Source organism: Euphorbia lathyris, chromosome 4 (genome assembly GCF_963576675.1).
Source record: "Euphorbia lathyris chromosome 4, ddEupLath1.1, whole genome shotgun sequence".
NCBI lineage: Eukaryota > Viridiplantae > Streptophyta > Magnoliopsida > Malpighiales > Euphorbiaceae > Euphorbia > Euphorbia lathyris.
The window spans coordinates 73,829,688-73,845,799 of record NC_088913.1 but is presented as its reverse complement, the minus strand read 5'-3'; the positions used below and the strand labels follow the sequence as shown (position 1 = coordinate 73,845,799).

At 34.7% G+C, this 16,112-nt stretch overlaps 3 protein-coding genes, 1 long non-coding RNA gene and 1 other non-coding gene across 7 annotated transcripts; 3 read left to right on the top strand and 2 right to left on the bottom strand.

Annotated features, from left to right (window-relative positions):
- Positions 1–1,649: 1,649 nt before the first annotated feature.
- Positions 1,650–4,359, top strand: LOC136226246 (phosphoglycerate mutase-like protein 1). The gene is made up of 8 exons (XM_066014610.1): positions 1,650–1,796; positions 1,891–1,998; positions 2,103–2,182; positions 2,974–3,070; positions 3,285–3,359; positions 3,444–3,532; positions 3,902–4,021; positions 4,132–4,359. The coding sequence occupies exons 1-8, from the start codon at positions 1,755–1,757 to the stop codon at positions 4,193–4,195; spliced, it is 675 nt and encodes a 224-aa protein (XP_065870682.1). The 5' UTR covers positions 1,650–1,754; the 3' UTR covers positions 4,196–4,359.
- A 173-nt stretch (positions 4,360–4,532) lies between these two features.
- On the bottom strand, positions 4,533–6,969 carry LOC136226247 (PRA1 family protein A3-like). Of its 3 annotated transcripts, none has more exons than XR_010687655.1 (8): positions 6,570–6,968; positions 6,417–6,457; positions 6,251–6,329; positions 5,740–5,826; positions 5,571–5,659; positions 5,399–5,470; positions 5,166–5,319; positions 4,533–4,940 (listed from the first exon to the last, which is right to left on the bottom strand). XR_010687655.1 is itself a non-coding variant. In XM_066014612.1 (8 exons), the coding sequence occupies exons 1-7, from the start codon at positions 6,725–6,727 to the stop codon at positions 5,216–5,218; spliced, it is 630 nt and encodes a 209-aa protein (XP_065870684.1). In that variant the 5' UTR covers positions 6,728–6,969; the 3' UTR covers positions 4,533–4,940; positions 5,170–5,215. The 3 variants fall into 3 exon arrangements, 2 of the variants coding, with proteins under 2 accessions (XP_065870684.1, XP_065870683.1); XM_066014612.1 differs by having other exon boundaries at positions 5,170–5,319; positions 6,570–6,969; XM_066014611.1 differs by having other exon boundaries at positions 4,533–5,319.
- Positions 6,970–7,019: 50 nt separating this feature from the next.
- Positions 7,020–7,093, bottom strand: TRNAV-CAC (transfer RNA valine (anticodon CAC)). The gene has a single exon. It is a non-coding gene; the product is annotated as a tRNA-Val (tRNA).
- Positions 7,094–10,642: 3,549 nt separating this feature from the next.
- On the top strand, positions 10,643–12,182 carry LOC136226736 (uncharacterized). The gene is made up of 2 exons (XR_010687828.1): positions 10,643–10,933; positions 11,400–12,182. It is a non-coding gene; the product is annotated as an uncharacterized lncRNA (long non-coding RNA).
- A 549-nt stretch (positions 12,183–12,731) lies between these two features.
- LOC136227880 (protein RECOGNITION OF PERONOSPORA PARASITICA 7-like) lies at positions 12,732–15,893 on the top strand. Its single transcript, XM_066016647.1, has one exon. The coding sequence runs from the start codon at positions 12,911–12,913 to the stop codon at positions 15,650–15,652; it is 2,742 nt and encodes a 913-aa protein (XP_065872719.1). The 5' UTR covers positions 12,732–12,910; the 3' UTR covers positions 15,653–15,893.
- The last annotated feature ends 219 nt before the right edge of the window (positions 15,894–16,112 follow it).

The following is a 16,112-nucleotide window of genomic DNA, read 5'->3' as shown; positions in this document are numbered from 1 at the left end:
ATTAATTATTTTAAATTTTGTACAGTGATAATAATTACTTATATTTTATATAATTTTTTTACAAAGTAATTAATTATAAAATTTATTTTTGACATTAATCACGATTATAATTAAAATTGTAAATAAATTTTAGGGTTAAGGTGTAAAAATACCTCTAACATTTTGGGTCAGGAGCAATTTTACCCCTAACATCTAAAATGGCGCAATTTTGCCCCTAACGTTGGAAGTCAAGAGCAATTTTACCCCTAACGTTAATCAATTGGGTCAATTTCAGACACTATTATAAAACACAGATATTTTTATTCCTTATTCAGCACTAATTGCATAACAATTCGTTCTGAAAAAAGGATTTCATGTTTTTTTATAATTTAATAATAGAATTTGAGATTAATATTTATAAATTTGGTGAATTGTTTGAATTTATTTTGTCTAATTCGTACAAAAAGACAATATATATTTTTTCCACATCCCAACGTATGTTTATGATTTGTTACTGATAAAATGACACACGTATGAAGTGTAGATGACAAGATCCATAATCGAGAAAACAGTTTGATGAATTATTTCTCAAATTGACCCAATTTATTAACGTTAGGGGTAAAATTGCTCTTGGCTTCCAACGTTAGGGGTAAAATTGCAACATGTTAGACGTTAGGGGTAAAATTGCCCCTGGTCCAAAACGTTAGAGGTATTTTTGCACCTTAACCCTAAATTTTATATTATTGAGATTGAAACAAATTATTATCATTATCAAAATACGAACATTGAGAATGCTAGCAAAGTCATAGAACAATCAAAATCAAAGTTATAGTTAATAAATTAAAGGAGATACAAACATTTTATGTCAGTTTACAAAACAGTTTAGTAATTCAATTTAAGGTGGATGACTAATTTTGAGCTCGTTCTATTTGATTATTCGACTGTTCATCTTACATCTGTTTTGTTTGTCCAAAACTATACTTTTAAAGACTATATTTTATTCTATTAATATTTTATTTGATTACTTTTTCAATCGTCATAAATTTATATCAATAGTAGATCATATTCGTGCTGCAAATATCCGATGTTTAATTTAACCTGATTTATATTCTAATGCATCCGAGAGAATTGTCAATCTATTATTATTATCAAAATACAAATATTGAGAATGCTAGCGAAGTCATAGAACAATTAAAATCAAAGTCATAGTTAACAAATTAAACGAAATAAAAACATTTTATATCAGTTTACAAAACAGTGCAGTAATTCAATTTAAGATGGATGACTAATTTTGAGCTCGTTCTATTTTATTATTCACTGTATCCATCTTACCATCTGTTTTGTTTGTCCAAAACTATTTTTAAAGACTACATTTTATTCTGTTAATTTTCTATTTGATTACTTTTTCAATCGTCATAAATTTATATCAATAGTAGATTATATCCGTGCTGTAAATGTCCGATATTTAATTTAACCTGATTTATATTCTAATTCATCCGAGATAATTATCAATTGATTGTGAGAGAATGTAAACCGTTTTATATATTGAAATTTAATTTACAACGTTGAAATTATTAATTAATTAATTGAAATAAGCTTGTTATCCGGAAAATCAAAGTATAAAATAAAACAAAAACAGTAAAATAGGCTTAGCTGTACCACATGGTGACAGAAAACCCGTCACGTAAAGAAAAGATAGCGTAGAATAGTCCAATTTGATTTCATTTCATTTGATTTCATATATATCTTAAGGTTTCCCTTTCTGCGTGTTGCATATGAATATGGGCAGCTTACCCCATTCTAAGATTCTGCATCTGGTTTGCTCTCTTTACTTTTTCCTTTTTTTCTGCATTCAAATGATCTTTCTGAAAGCCTATTAATTAATTGTATGGTTTTGATTGGGTAATATAGGTGAGACATGCACAAGGAAATCATAATGTAGCCGGAGAAAACAATCATGATGCTTTATTATCTCCTGAGTTTTTTGATTCCCACCTCTCATCTTTGGGCTTGCACCAGGTCAGCTCTTCAATTATCAGATTCTTTTAATGCTATTTTGATTGAATTTGGGGGAAAATTAAAAAATAATGCTATTTTGATTTGATTTGATTTGATTTGATCAGGCAAATGATCTAAGAAACCATGTTCAAGCATCTGGTTTGATTGAGAGAATTGAACTGGTGATTACTTCTCCTCTGACAAGGTACATATAATTTAAAATGGTGATTCAATACTTGATGTCAATGATAGGGGTATTAGGGTAATTGTCTTTCTCTGGGATTTTATTCTCTTAGGCATTGACTTTGCAAGAAAAAATGGTTAAGTTAACAAGTTCGTAAGAGAATATATTAACTCCGGGGAGAGATATACATATAGAGAGAGTATTACGTTGAGCCATTAATGTTTCTTTTGTAAGGATACGTTTAATCATCACTTGATAGGTGGGTTTTACTTGTCTAGTAGATCGTATTGTAATTTTCTGGAGCTATTTGGTGGTATGATTTTTATAGAGTGTTCGGTTGTGTATCCATGTGATGAGTGGGTCCCACACATACGCCATAGGTCCACATGGCGATGGCTTATTCGTGTATCGCCTAGTGGATCCAATAGTTGCCTAATGGGTTGTATTGCAACCCCGCTAAGCTGTGCATTGGTGGCTTGAAATCTAAGGGGAGCTTGAGTATTCATTGTTTGTTCGGAGAACTTCGTTATATATGTATATGAATATTGAACTTTTGAGAGTAAAAAAGCATCCAAAAAATTTGAGTTACACTCATAAACATCGAAACACCTCTGATTTTTGTAGAAGTGCGTTAGATATTTGATCAGTTACGGTGGACATTATTTGTCAGCTCTCTTAATTAACCATGTATCCATGTGATGAGTGGATCCTTCCCATAAACCGTCAGTCCTCGTGGCCATGGTTTATTTGTGGATCGTTATCAAATAGAAGGATAAATTATGAAATTGATAATTGTGTATGTTTTAATGCAGGGCTATGCAAACAACGGTTGGAGTCTTTACAGATGAAACAAAACCAGATGTCAAGTGTCCACTCATTCTAGCAATTGAACTCTGTCGAGAACGTTTTGTATGTATAATATAGAAAAATTATATAACAATCCTGGAACAATACACCTGATCTTATTTTTTTAATATTAGTAATCTTTCATGAAGTGGCATGCATCCCACTTTTTGATCGGGTGTATTGCTAAAAAATATAATAGAAGTTATAGTATCATGAATGAATACACATATGGTTATGAATGAAAGTCTCACTCAAAATTTTCTTTATTACGATGCAGGGTCTTCATCCATGTGATAAGAGGAGAAATATTAGTGAAACTCGATCACTTTTCCCGCAAATTGACTTTTCCTTGGTAAGTGATTAATCATTTTTCAATTATAAGTTTGACTACATCTTCAAATTGACTTCTCTTATAATTTGCAATTTATCATTAAAGATAGAAAGCGATGAAGATAATCTATGGAAAGACGATGTAAGGGAGAATAATGAAGAAGTTGCTGCTAGGGGCTTGCAGTTTATGGATTGGTAAATTGTTTTTTCTCTCTTTTTAATCATACATTGAATTTTCATATTGATGTCAATGTAAAGGGTAATCTATCGATTCTCTTCTAGATAAGCCTCAATCCTTTCATATAATGACTTCAGTGAGTATCATTAGTATAAGATTGGTGACCGACGTTTATACTCCGATGATTAAGTTAGTAAATTCTCCTGAGAGAGTCTTATTCTCTCGTGTTGTGCCGTTCTTGACCTCATAGGTCCACATGATGGATGAAATTTATTTATGTACCATAAATACACGTCATAATGACTTATTTGTAGCTTGTCATCACATATGAAAGCTGAAATGATTTACATGCAAAGTGAACAATTCGTTTTGTTTTGATTATTCAGGGTGGATACACGACCAGAGAAGGAAATTGCAGTTGTTACTCATAATAGGTTCTTGGAACATACATTAAATGCATTAACAAATGATTGTGACCCATTACTCAAAACTCAAATATGTAAACAGTAAGTATATTATATACTCAACGTTCAAATCTTTCTTTTTTTTTCTTGTTAATTTAGTAGCTTTTAAGTGACGAAAATGTTAATAAAATTTGTTCTCTGTCTATGTTTAGGTTCGGAAACTGTGAGCTACGCTCGATGGTGATGGTTGATAAAAGAAGAGTGCAGTTGAAATGAATTAAATGAAATGATGCAACGGGAAAACTCAAATAAATCATTTAATAGATTTTTATTCACCATGTAATAAAGTTCATGAAGATAGAGATCTGGATTTCTTTTTGATTGTGGATTATGTTAAACTCTACGATTTTGTGGGTCAATCAAAATTGAAATATGTATAATCCGTTTTTTCAGAAGGTACACCCACTGTCCCTAAAGTTTGAAAAACATACTGATATAAAAAATTCAGTAAAGATTAATTTGGAACATTAAACTCACCCAATGTTTGATTAGTTAACAGGAACACTACTGTACCAAAATCCGGCCAATCCCTTCACCGGAAATGCACTACCAGTTCCCAAAGTTTAAGAAATATAATAGAAGTATCAAAAGTGTAATTAATAACTCTTTACAAACTAAAAAAAAAAAATACTGTCATTTCCATTATGGGTGAAATATTAAGGACGGTAATCGATCTTTTGGTACCATATCTGTCATATTTTTGGAACTTCTAAACTTTGAAGACGATAGGTGTAATTAATCTGTTGAAAAACTCAGCACATAAAAAAGCTCAGAGGCAGCAGTTCTATTCTATCAGCATATATGAGATTTCCAATTCCACCAGCATTGTATAGCTCCTATATCATCATCATCATCACTACTGCTGCAGAGAAATTATTGCAAGCTACTCAATCCATCACTGCTCAAGCCCACAACCCTCCCTCAATAGCCACATTCAGCTTTGACTCCGTTGCCACCAATACTGCTACATCATGGTACTTAAGTGAATCTCAGACAGAAGAAAGGTCTAGAAGAAATTATTCAAAAAGCAATAGGCCGGGACCAAAATTGGAAACTTAAAAGATGCCGTAGAGGTAGAGAAGGACAAAGCGAGATAAAAAACCTCAGCAGTCTTCATTAAAACGACTTAAAAAAATTGTTTTTGCATTTACAAAGAATACTTGCAGCTTAAACTAGAAACTTTGACCTGCCAATCAGGGGTTCAGGCACTTCCTGTTCCTCTCTTGACTTCAATGTTCAAAGCTCACTATAATTGCGCCATACAGCACGGAATTCTTCACGGAATGTGTTGAGGCGAGCCTTCAGATTTGGTGTTCTGATACTTGCATGAAGAACAATGGCTGCAGACGTTTAACTTGTTAAATTAAAAAAGTTTCTAGGTTTTCATGAAATTTTGTATGAAGGAAACACAAAACTTACCAAAGAGCCCAATGCCAAGCACCCACAAAATGAACATTAGACTACTAGAGGTGTACCACACAATAAAACTGGCTGCAAAAACAAAGTTAAGAAATAAGTTATTTGATCAGGCACTAGTACTACTAACAACAAACATAGTCACCAAGGAGATAGCTACATGAAATTTAATTACCAATTGAGAATAAAAGGATGAAGACCCCACGCGGCTGGCCACATATGTATACTGATTTTTTGGCTGATGGACGACCACGAATAACAGGCCTGCATATTATAATTTGGTAAATATAACATCTAATACATTACAAAATTATATTATGAACACTAGGAAAGCACCAACTTACATATGAGGAGGTCTCATTTTTGCTGCCAAATGGGGAGAGATCTTTCTCATTGTTCTAGTAACCTTATCACTGAAAGTAACTGCAAAACTGCAAATCAATTTCACCAGGTAAATCAAATGCTATAATTTCAGCTTCCTCTAGTATTCAAGCTGAAAACTATGATGCCAATATTTCAAAAACTAAACACAAGAACTAGTTAGATCTAATGGCGCTGCAAATTAGTTACCTAACAAGTTAGAAAAGAGGCCTGAAGCTTCAAATCACAAAATATATACATAGACTTCATTAGAACTCCTAAGACTATTAAATCTATCAACAGTAGTTACAGCTAAATAGCCCATTTCCAATTCCCCAATCTTTAACAAATGAAAAACCAAAAACAAAGTAATAAGTTCCTTAGCTACCAAAGTCATTTCTATACCAGAATTACATTACACTGATGATACAATCTAAACATTATCCCTGCAATCAACCAAAAACAAAGAAGATTTAAACAGAAAAAGCAACTCACCTATCATTAAGAAATGATATGCTAAGAACTGTCAATGCAGAAGCAAGAATAGACATCGGCTTCGTAAGACATGCAATCGCTGCAAACAAAATAAAATTAAAATAAAATAAAACAAGGTTCCAATTCAGAAATGAGTTCATCTGTAGCCATGATTTCGTTTGCTTACCAAGAGCCAACACAATCAAAAGGAAATAGTTGGTCCTATAGCTGCACAAAGAATTATAAAAGGAATTAACGTCTCAAACCTAGCTAATTTAATTGAAAGCGCAAGATTGATGAAAAAAGAAAAACCCCAAATTGGGAAAGAAAAGGCGATTACTAGTAGAGATTGCACTTGAATCGACTGTTCCACTTGGGATAGGATCGAGGAATGGTGAATTTTGAGAAAAATTCATTAACAGGACGAGGCGGCGTCGACCAGTCAACTTCCCTCAAAGCAGCGATTAGATCTTCAGCAGTTACCGTTCCCCAATCCATGTTCTTCTCTCTCTTTTTCTTGCTCTAATCAAAATACTAGAGATGATCAGATCGGGGGATGTGACGGAAAACGAGGAATCGAAAGAACAATTTTACAAAATATTTTTTCAGCTATAATCGGGAGCAGAAATGGGGGAAACTGTTATGGTATCGGAAAACGGCGATGACGAAGCTTCTAGAGTTTCTATCGTGTTAAGAAACCAAACCGTGTCTTGTAAATTGATCTGTCAGTTAGTATCTCTATCAAGGCAATGTATTGAAGGAATTAAAAAGAAGAAAATAATATTAAAAATGTCTGAGCCCGGGTTCGAACCGGGGACCTCTAGTGTGTGAGACTAGCATGATAACCGACTACACCACCCAGACGCTTGTAAGTGTGTAGCAATTTTACTATTTGTATTATGGAAAGAGTTTTTGGTGGTTCCACATTTTATCATCGTGAGGACTGTAAATTTTTTATGACGATATAAAACATATGATTTTATATGTTAGTTTTTTTTTGGGGAAAATTATAAAACTGGATCAAATTGGAGGTCGATTTACATATTTAGACCAATTACCCAACCTACTACATATCTAGATTATATTTTGGTGACTTTTTCAAAATACTCTTCATATATATATATATAACACATATAAATTTCTTACTATTTCTTCCCTTCGTCTGACTTTGTAAATTGCAAAATATGCGAAGTCTGCGAATATAATACTGTTTAAGAACATGAAATTTACTTCACATATTTCGTAATTTATGAAGTATGGGAAGATAATATTGCTTAAGAACATGAAATTTAATTCACAGAAGCCTGCGAATGCAATACTAATTCGCAGAATGACTTTTACTTTGCAGATTTCGCAATATGCAAAGTAAAAGTCGTGTTCTTAAACAGTATTATATTTGCAAGCTTCACAAATTGCAAAATATGCGACGTGGTATATAACAAAAAAAAAGCATAACAAAAAGAGTGCAACAATAATTCTAATATCAAAATCATAATATTATTAAAATTTACAATAAGATTACAACAATAATTCTAATATTAAAATCATAATATTATCAAAATTTACAATAAGATTGCAACAATAACAAGATTGCAACAAGATGACCTTTTGGGATGATAATGGTGATTTTTCGTTTCTTCCCCTGCATCCAGAACACCATCTCCCCTACACCCCAGTACACCGCCTACTGTGATTGTTGCTTTTAGGGATACTTGAATTTGATGTTTTGTATTCAACCACCTTCACAAAAATTAAGCCGTGTTAGCGAAATTTAACAAAACAATGACGATTTTAATTCGCAGAAAACGATTATGCGAAATCTGCGAAGAGAAAATTAACCTAGAAGGACGATTTTGCTTCGCAGAAAGCGATTATGCAAAGTCTGCGAAGAGAAAAAATCATGCTAAAAATGATGATTTTCTCTTCGCATACTCCACATAATCGGTTTTTGCGAATCAAATCGTCATTTTCAGTCTATTTTTTCTTCGCAGACTTCGCAGAACTCATTTTGTGAAGCCATTTTTTGGAAAAAAGATGAAGATGAAACAATAGATACTCACATTATTTCTGCCTTTTACCATTTAAATCGATAATAACCATATGATAAACGCAGAAAAAAACGCAGAATAACGATGCCTTCGATTGGTACAAGAAAAAAGAAACCAAGAGACGAAAAAACAGAAAGATGAAGAATCATGACTTAATTTTCTAGAATTAGGAAGATGAAGAATCAAAAGATAAAGAGAGGAAGAAGAGAGAGACATGATGATGAAGAAAATAGAGGTGATTCCGCAAAATATATAGGAAGTGGGAAGATGAAAGGTTGACATCGATACACATGATATGGGAGATGAAATGTTGAAACCGATAGAAAGAATGTGGGAGATGAAAGGTTTGGGGTATTTTGGGGAAGTCACTATAGGTTGGATAATTGGTCTAAATATATAAATGAGCCTCCCATTTAACCCAGTTTTGTAATTTTTTAATATTATTATTTTTTTAATGTGTTAGTTTAACACTTTAAAGTTTTAAGAAATTTTAAGTATGATTGAAGAAAAGTAATGATGCAACATAAGTGATTTTGGTGAAAATAATCTTTTTTATCTAATTTATTTAGAAAAAAATGTATAAGAGGTTTTTTTTTTTTAAATAAAGCTTTTTGTTGTTCTTAATAGGTTGATTTTTTTTTTTAATGAAAATGATGAATTGAGATGATTTGGGTTATATGTAGCAATAGCAAAAATATAATACAAAGTATTACTATTTAAAAAGAATTTTTTTTTTGAAGATTATTCCATTCATAACTAAATACCACAATGGATACCTATTTTCATAGATAATCATTATTATCCGATTTTAATGTAACTATTTGAACCTTACATAAAAGAATTTGGAAAGTGAATGAAATTTAAAAAAAAATAAAATAGTGAGAGATATAAGATGGGAATGGGATTACCCTACTTCCGCGATGTCTTTCGGATACCATGCACATGCATAAATATTTTTTTTCAAAGTTTCAATTATCCTATCTTTTGCATTTACTTGGAACTCTGCTGTAATTTTTATCGGCTTTCCTTTGGCCAGCCAGACTGTTTCAATTTCCCTCACTGGCTCTAGCTTTTCTCTCCCATCTTTCCAAATATCTATATCATTGGACTTCATTTGGAGTGAGTCGACATATGTCTACCTAATGATCTTCTGGTTCCCTAGAGTTGTTGTCATTCCTCCTTTCACAGGTATCTTCCGTGCTAGGCGCCACATGGAGATAGCCCCCTCAGATTCCAATAGCAGGAGTCTCCCGATGATAACATTGTTTAGTAAGGTGGTGTCGACAATAAGGAATTCCATTTTGGATGTCCGTCCTTGATTTCTACTCTTAGTTTCATGTTGCTAATAAGAGGCACCACATGGTCACTTATGAGCACCAAAGGAGAGAGACTAGGGATCAATCTGTTTGCATCCGTTTTTAGAGCCTCATATAACTTAGGGGTTGGCGGAACTACCCTTGTTGAAGAGAACCCTTCAAAATGTGAAGTTTTCCATGACCATTTCTATGACCAAAGCGTCTTTGTGAGACTACTGCAAGGTGTTTTTCATATTGCCAAATGAGAATTCAAACGTTGAGTCTTGTAGTCGTTGCCTATCTTTGCAGGCCCTCTTCCTTTTCATTATGTAGTCCTCGGGCGGTCCCCCCTACAATAACATTGATGACTCCCCAAGAGGTTATGTCCTTCGCTGGAGACTTATTTCCTTATGTAGTAGGTGTCTTTGTTGCTTTATGTAGAAAGCATTCGAGTATCCCTATCTCTACCAGTTTTATCGAGATCAATGGCCAATTGCCTATAGTATTCGGTGTCATGACCTTCCCCTTTATGGAAATCGCAATTGGCCTATTACTGTGGTGTCCTAACCTTTTCAGCTTCAAAGGATAGTCAATGCGTTGCTTATTTTTGTCTATCTAATATAGAACTTCCTTTTTGGGAGCGTTGAGATATAAAATTTTGTTCAAGTTGCTCATTCTGCCTTGGGTGCTCCCTGAGTCTATCTTCACTATGGTGCTGTTTAGAGTTTTTCTTAGGAGCTAAACAATTTTTGGTTTTGGAGCTTATGAGCAAGGGATTAAGCCTATGATTAGGGGTGACAATGGGACTGGAAAAACTCAAAAACCATGGGATCTGAACCGACGGGACTGGAAAAAAACCAAAATTTTTGAAAAAAATATCTAGACTATAAAAGAAACATAAGTGTCACTCGTCTAAAAGTTAGAGTTTAAATATAAAGTTCATATATTGTTTTTCTTATTTTATAATATAATAATGATATGGTATGCATTCTTATCTTTTAATATAATAATGATGTGATGTATAAAAAATGTGAGATCCATCGATTCATCTAAAAGTTATCCTCGTATATTGTACCAATCTTATACCATTTATTTGGTATAACTTTAGTTGGAAAACAAATATGAGATAAGTTGTCCCATTTTCTTATGTTGTATCCCTCCTGACAAACTGCTGTTCAAGTGTGGAGCCCGTGGCCCGGCTGGCTCCACCCAACCTCTTACGACCCCAACAATTCCATGTTAGCATCTACTTATTTGAGGATGGACTGTGACAGGTCAGTCTCGCAGAGTTGCCATTCATTCTCGCGCATCCGGGCATGACCGGAGCAAGGGGCTGTTTTGTGTGCCTTTGTTAGAAACAGGTGATTCTCGACTCTCTTCTCTTTTTTACTATGTTGACAAGAACACATAAATACAGAATGAAAAGCCAATAAGGAATATTATCTATTCTCAGGAAGTTTAGGTTTGCTTAGAGTTTTTGAATATCTAAAATTGATTCAAAATATCGCTTATATACCTGCAGAAATAGGTAGTCTGATTCACTTGAGGTATGTTGGATTAATTAAGAGGTGTAGTTTTATGGAAGGTAGATTACTTGTATTATCAACTCACAATTTTACCAACATCCATTAGTAAACTTGACAATCTAAATACACTCTAGGTCTGAGAAACAATTACTGCACTAAGTTACCTGATATAGTATGGAAATTGGAGTTTTTGGGGCATTTGTTTGTAGAAGCTAGTGTCTATTATTGGATTCAATTAGAAATCTAGAGTCCTAAGCATGTGAATTCTAAGAATCTAATCAGAAAATCCTCAATGTTTCAGTTGACCAATCTTCGAAAATTAGCAGTAGAATTCAAATTCTCAGAGGAAGTTGAGGTTGTGTTGTTATCTCTTAGTGTTGCATATGGTCGTCTTCCTTCCTTGAAGAAGAGAATCTCGTTGAAGAGTTCATTTCCAAGTTTGGAAGCACTTTCAGGCTGTCAATATCAGAAGATGTCGGTACTGTGAGTCATAGTGTGGAATTTCTACCAGCAAGCTTACCAAGTTGATATTGTGTAGGTCAGAATTAAAGCATGATCCGATGATTGTTCTAACCAAGTTACATAATCCTATGGTTTTTGTCCTTGGAAGATGATGGATACAAAGGTTCAGAAACAGTCTGCTCGGCCAACGGATTTTGCCAGCTTGACATTCTTCGACTCGAATGTTTAGATGTAAAAAAATGGAGAATTGAGAAAGATACAGTGCCATGTCTCAGAACTTTGTACTTAAGAAGCCTAAAAGAACTGAGTATGATCCCTCAAGGATTGAAGTTTGTAACTACTCTTCAAGAATCGAAAGTCCTATATATGGCGGAAGAATTTGAGAAGAGGGTTAAAGTCAGAAATGGAGTGCAAGGAGAGGATTTGACAAAGTGCAGCATATACCTTCAATGAAGTTCCAATTTTAGGACTTCTTTTTCTAAGTTCCAACTTTCCCCCTTTGTATCTTATTTCTCTTGTAACCCTTTATAATACTCCTTTTGCTTATTCTAATCTCATCTCCTTATTAATTATTGGACAGAAACAAGTGTTTAAGGTCAATAAACACTGATATCTTATTGTCTTCTCTAAGCTTCAACATCTTTCATTCTTTTGGTTTTTCTTCAAATCTTCGTGTCTAGTTCATTTTCGTTGCAGTTATATACCTAGTAGATACATTTTTTTTTTTTTTTTTTTTTTTTTTTATCAATGAGTGTTGAATGCAATTCAAGGTTGTGTGTGTGGATCTCATAGAGAACAAAATGACAGTAGAAGAGAACTCAGCAGCAAATAATAAAATATAAAACTTCAAATTAGATAATTGAAGGTTCATACTTTGGCCTTTGCCAATGTCTGTTACAGATATATTTCCATTAGGATATGAGTAATCGGTTGAGATTTGACCAGACACCCTTTAAAGTCCAACTACAGAAAAAAAATCAACAAACTTAACTTTAACAAAAATAAAAGAACCTATCTTTGGTTGTCTCTGGAAAAGAACCTATCTTTAATTAGACAATTTGCTTATCAATTGTCTATTCAAACACGAAAAAGCAAAAGAAGGGCACACTTTTTTTTCTTTTTTATCCTTTACCTCTTCCTGAAGAGAATGGGGTGAGAGTTATACCTCTTGTTGGAATAAAAACACTAGCTTTCTTGTATCTCTCTATCTTCTTTTATTCTCTTCTTCATCTCCCTCCTTTAATCTCCTCTGTTATAAACTGCCTTAGCATAAATTAAGATCACTACTTATAGCTAACAAACCAAAACTCTTATGATTTTTCCTTTCCTGCTTTACAACGAAGCAGCAGAATGGTGGATGCTATCGTTTCTTTAGCAGTTGAAAGAATTGCTGACTTGCTTATCAAAGAAGCAGGTTTTCTCAGTGGTGTAAGGGAGGAAGTCGTTCGCCTGCAAGATGAACTTAAGAGGATGCAATGCTTCTTGAAAGATGTTGATCGTAAGCAACATCAAGACGACCGTGTTCGTAACTTCATTTCAGAAATCAGAGGTGTTGCTTATGATTCTGAGGATGTCATCGACACCTACATTGTTAAGACTGCAACAAGGAAAGGAGGAGCACTTGGCTTCATCAACAAGTTCCTCTCCTTTTTCACCAAGGTTCCTGCTTTACACCATATCAGGAACCAGATCGAATCGATCCGAACGAAAATTGGTGATATTTCTACAAGTATGCAGACCTACGGTATCCAATTTGATGCTGAAACCGGTGAGGAACAACGGAGACTGAGAGCTTCGCATCCCTACTATGAGGATGAACATGTTATTAGCTTTGAGGCAATTAAAAGAGATGTTAAAGATCAACTCATGATGGAAGAAGAGCAACTACGTGTCGTTTCGATTGTGGGAATGGGAGGGTTGGGTAAAACTACTTTGGCTAAGACAATATATAATGACATTCAAATCAAGAAGCAATTTGATTGTGTTTCTTGGGCTTTCATATCTCAACAGTTCTCTGTAAGAGATGTACTCATTGCAATCTTGATGGAAGTTGCACCATCAACGCAAAACAGATCGGATTTGGAGAAAATGATAGAGGAAGAGCTGATCAAAACACTATATAATGAGCTAAAGTCGAAGCGGTACATGGTGGTTCTTGATGACATTTGGAAAAATGAAGCATGGGATAGTTTAAAACATGCTTTTCCAAACGGGAAGAAAGGAAGCAAAGTTTTATTCACTACTCGTGACAGAGATGTTGCCTCTTATGCTGATCCACGGAGCACACATGTGGAACCACCATTATTGAGTGATGATGAGGGATGGGAACTTCTTAGCAAAAAAGCATTCTCCAAAGATGTTCTCACCGAGCGTAGCTGGGCACCCGAATATGAGATATTGGGCAGGAAGATGGTGAAAAAAAGTGGAGGATTACCCTTAGCAATTGTGGTAATTGGAGGTTTGTTGGCAACAAAGAAGACGGTGAGCGAGTGGAGAACAGTACAGCGAAACATCAATACATTGTTCACCAAGCTGCAACATGATAATCAATATGGAGGAGTTTATGGTATATTAGCTTTGAGTTACCAGGCATTGCCGTTTCACTTGAAACCATGCTTTCTCTATCTTTCCCAATTTCCGGAGGATTGGCCAATTAAGAAGAGGACATTAATTCGAATGTGGATTGCTGAAGGCTTCATACAGCAACAAGGAGATGAAACAATGGAAGATATAGCAGAAGGATACTTGGAAGAGATTGTTCACAGAAGCATGGTTCAAGTCAGCAAAAGGGATCACACAGGTACTGGAATCAAAATCTGCCGGATGCATGATCTTGTGCGAGATCTATGCATATTGAAGGCAAAGGAAGAAAGCTTCCTTAGAGTTGTTGAGCATAGCGAATACAACTCGAGCGCTTGGACTTTTCTCTCAACTGCTGTGACTGGTCAGTCACGTAGGTTGGCTTTGCATCTTCATGAGTCCGAATACAGTTTACAAAATTATAATGTTGTAATGTCTTGTGTGCCGCTGGTTGGAAAAGGTGATTCTGGGATCCGTTCTCTTCTTTATTTTGCTCAAAAGGACAGGCATCATATGGAAAAACAGCAAGCAAAATTCATTTTCAAGAACTTGAGACTCCTTAGAGTTTTGAATATTGAGAATGTTCATCACATTGTTCATCACATACCTAGAGAGATAGGTAACCTGATTCACCTGAGATATCTCGGATTAAGAGGTGTTTACTCAAGGATTACACCAGCAATGCCATCATCTTTAAGCAACCTTGAGGGTTTATACACTATTGATCTGAGAGACTCACAAAGGTCCATTTTAAGCTTGAACACTGATGCCTTGTTGAAGTTGGAGAGTTTGAGGCATTTGTTGCTTGATTCTAGGGGTGTGCTTCCACTCAAATCGTTAAGAAATCTAGAGACGCTCAAGATTGTAACAGGTGAGAGTCTAACCAAAGACAATGCGGTGTTCGAGTTGACTAACCTTCGAAATCTAGCAGTATATTTCGAAACAGGAGAGGAAGTTGAGATGGTCTTAAAATCTCCATGTGTTGCATCAGGCCTTCTTCGTTCGTTAAAGATGGAAATGCCACGTGGAACTTCATTTCCAAAGTTGGAACAACTGTCTTCCTGTGAAGATCTCACCAAAGCAGCTTTAAGAGGAAAAATAGCAGAAGATAGCCTGGAATTTCTACCAGCAAGCCTTACCAAGCTAGTTCTGCAGGATTCTGAATTAAAACAAGATCCCATGTTTATTCTAGAAAAGTTTCATAATTTGAGGTATTTGCACTTGGAAGATGATGCTTACAATGGTTCAAAAATGGTTTGCTCTGCCAATGGATTTCCACAACTTGAAATTCTGAAACTCAGATCATTACGAAACCTGAAGGAATGGAGAATAGAGAATGGTGCAATGCCGTGTCTCAATAATTTATCCTTGCGAGAACTGGGAAGACTGCGGATGGACCCCCAGATGTTCAAGAAGTTTGTATCCACTCTTAAGCAATTTGAATATTCTGAAATGTCTCGAGAATTTATGAGTGATATGTCACGTACTTTTCAGGGACTAATAAGTAATTAGCCTTGTTAGTTAAGTTAGTTACTTATTTTTATGTGTTCTGTTATTTCTGTATTGCTGGCACTGAGTGACCATTTTAATTCCCTAAAGCCCATCTTAGAGAATAGATTCTCTAGGTTGTTAGCTATTTTGTTTGATAGTGAGTTTGTTAGTACAGCTGTGCCTACTACTAACAAACTAATTGTTTTTACTGCCTATTTAGAGGCTGAGTGTGACACTGTTTCCTTATGCATAATTTTAATGAAATCTATTCCTTCTTTTCTCTGTTTTCTCTCTTCTTCCTCCTAAATCTCTCTTCTTCTCTCCCTAATTTTCTTACTCAGAACCCTAGTTCTGACATTGGTATCAGAGATAATTCCTTTCCAGCCATTTATTTTTTCACTGTATGAACAATAACCCACACCCAAAAACTAGAGCAGCAACCAAAGCTAAGAAAGTAGCAATGCCTTCCTTAGAACAGCAA

Excerpts from the sequence above, each read along its gene's own strand:
- LOC136226246 (XM_066014610.1), top strand. The coding sequence starts at position 1,755 with ATGAATATGGGCAGCTTACCCCATTCTAAGATTCTGCATCTG. Across the intron at positions 1,797-1,890 it reads ATTCTAAGATTCTGCATCTG|GTGAGACATGCACAAGGAAA; the intron begins GTTTGCTCTCTT and ends TGGGTAATATAG. Across the intron at positions 3,071-3,284 it reads AACTCTGTCGAGAACGTTTT|GGTCTTCATCCATGTGATAA; the intron begins GTATGTATAATA and ends ATTACGATGCAG.
- LOC136226247 (XM_066014612.1), bottom strand. The coding sequence starts at position 6,727 with ATGGATTGGGGAACGGTAACTGCTGAAGATCTAATCGCTGCTTTGAGG. Across the intron at positions 5,660-5,739 it reads AAAATGAGACCTCCTCATAT|GCCTGTTATTCGTGGTCGTC; the intron begins GTAAGTTGGTGC and ends TATAATATGCAG. Across the intron at positions 5,320-5,398 it reads GCTTGGCATTGGGCTCTTTG|CCATTGTTCTTCATGCAAGT; the intron begins GTAAGTTTTGTG and ends AAACGTCTGCAG.
- LOC136227880 (XM_066016647.1), top strand. The coding sequence starts at position 12,911 with ATGGTGGATGCTATCGTTTCTTTAGCAGTTGAAAGAATTGCTGACTTG.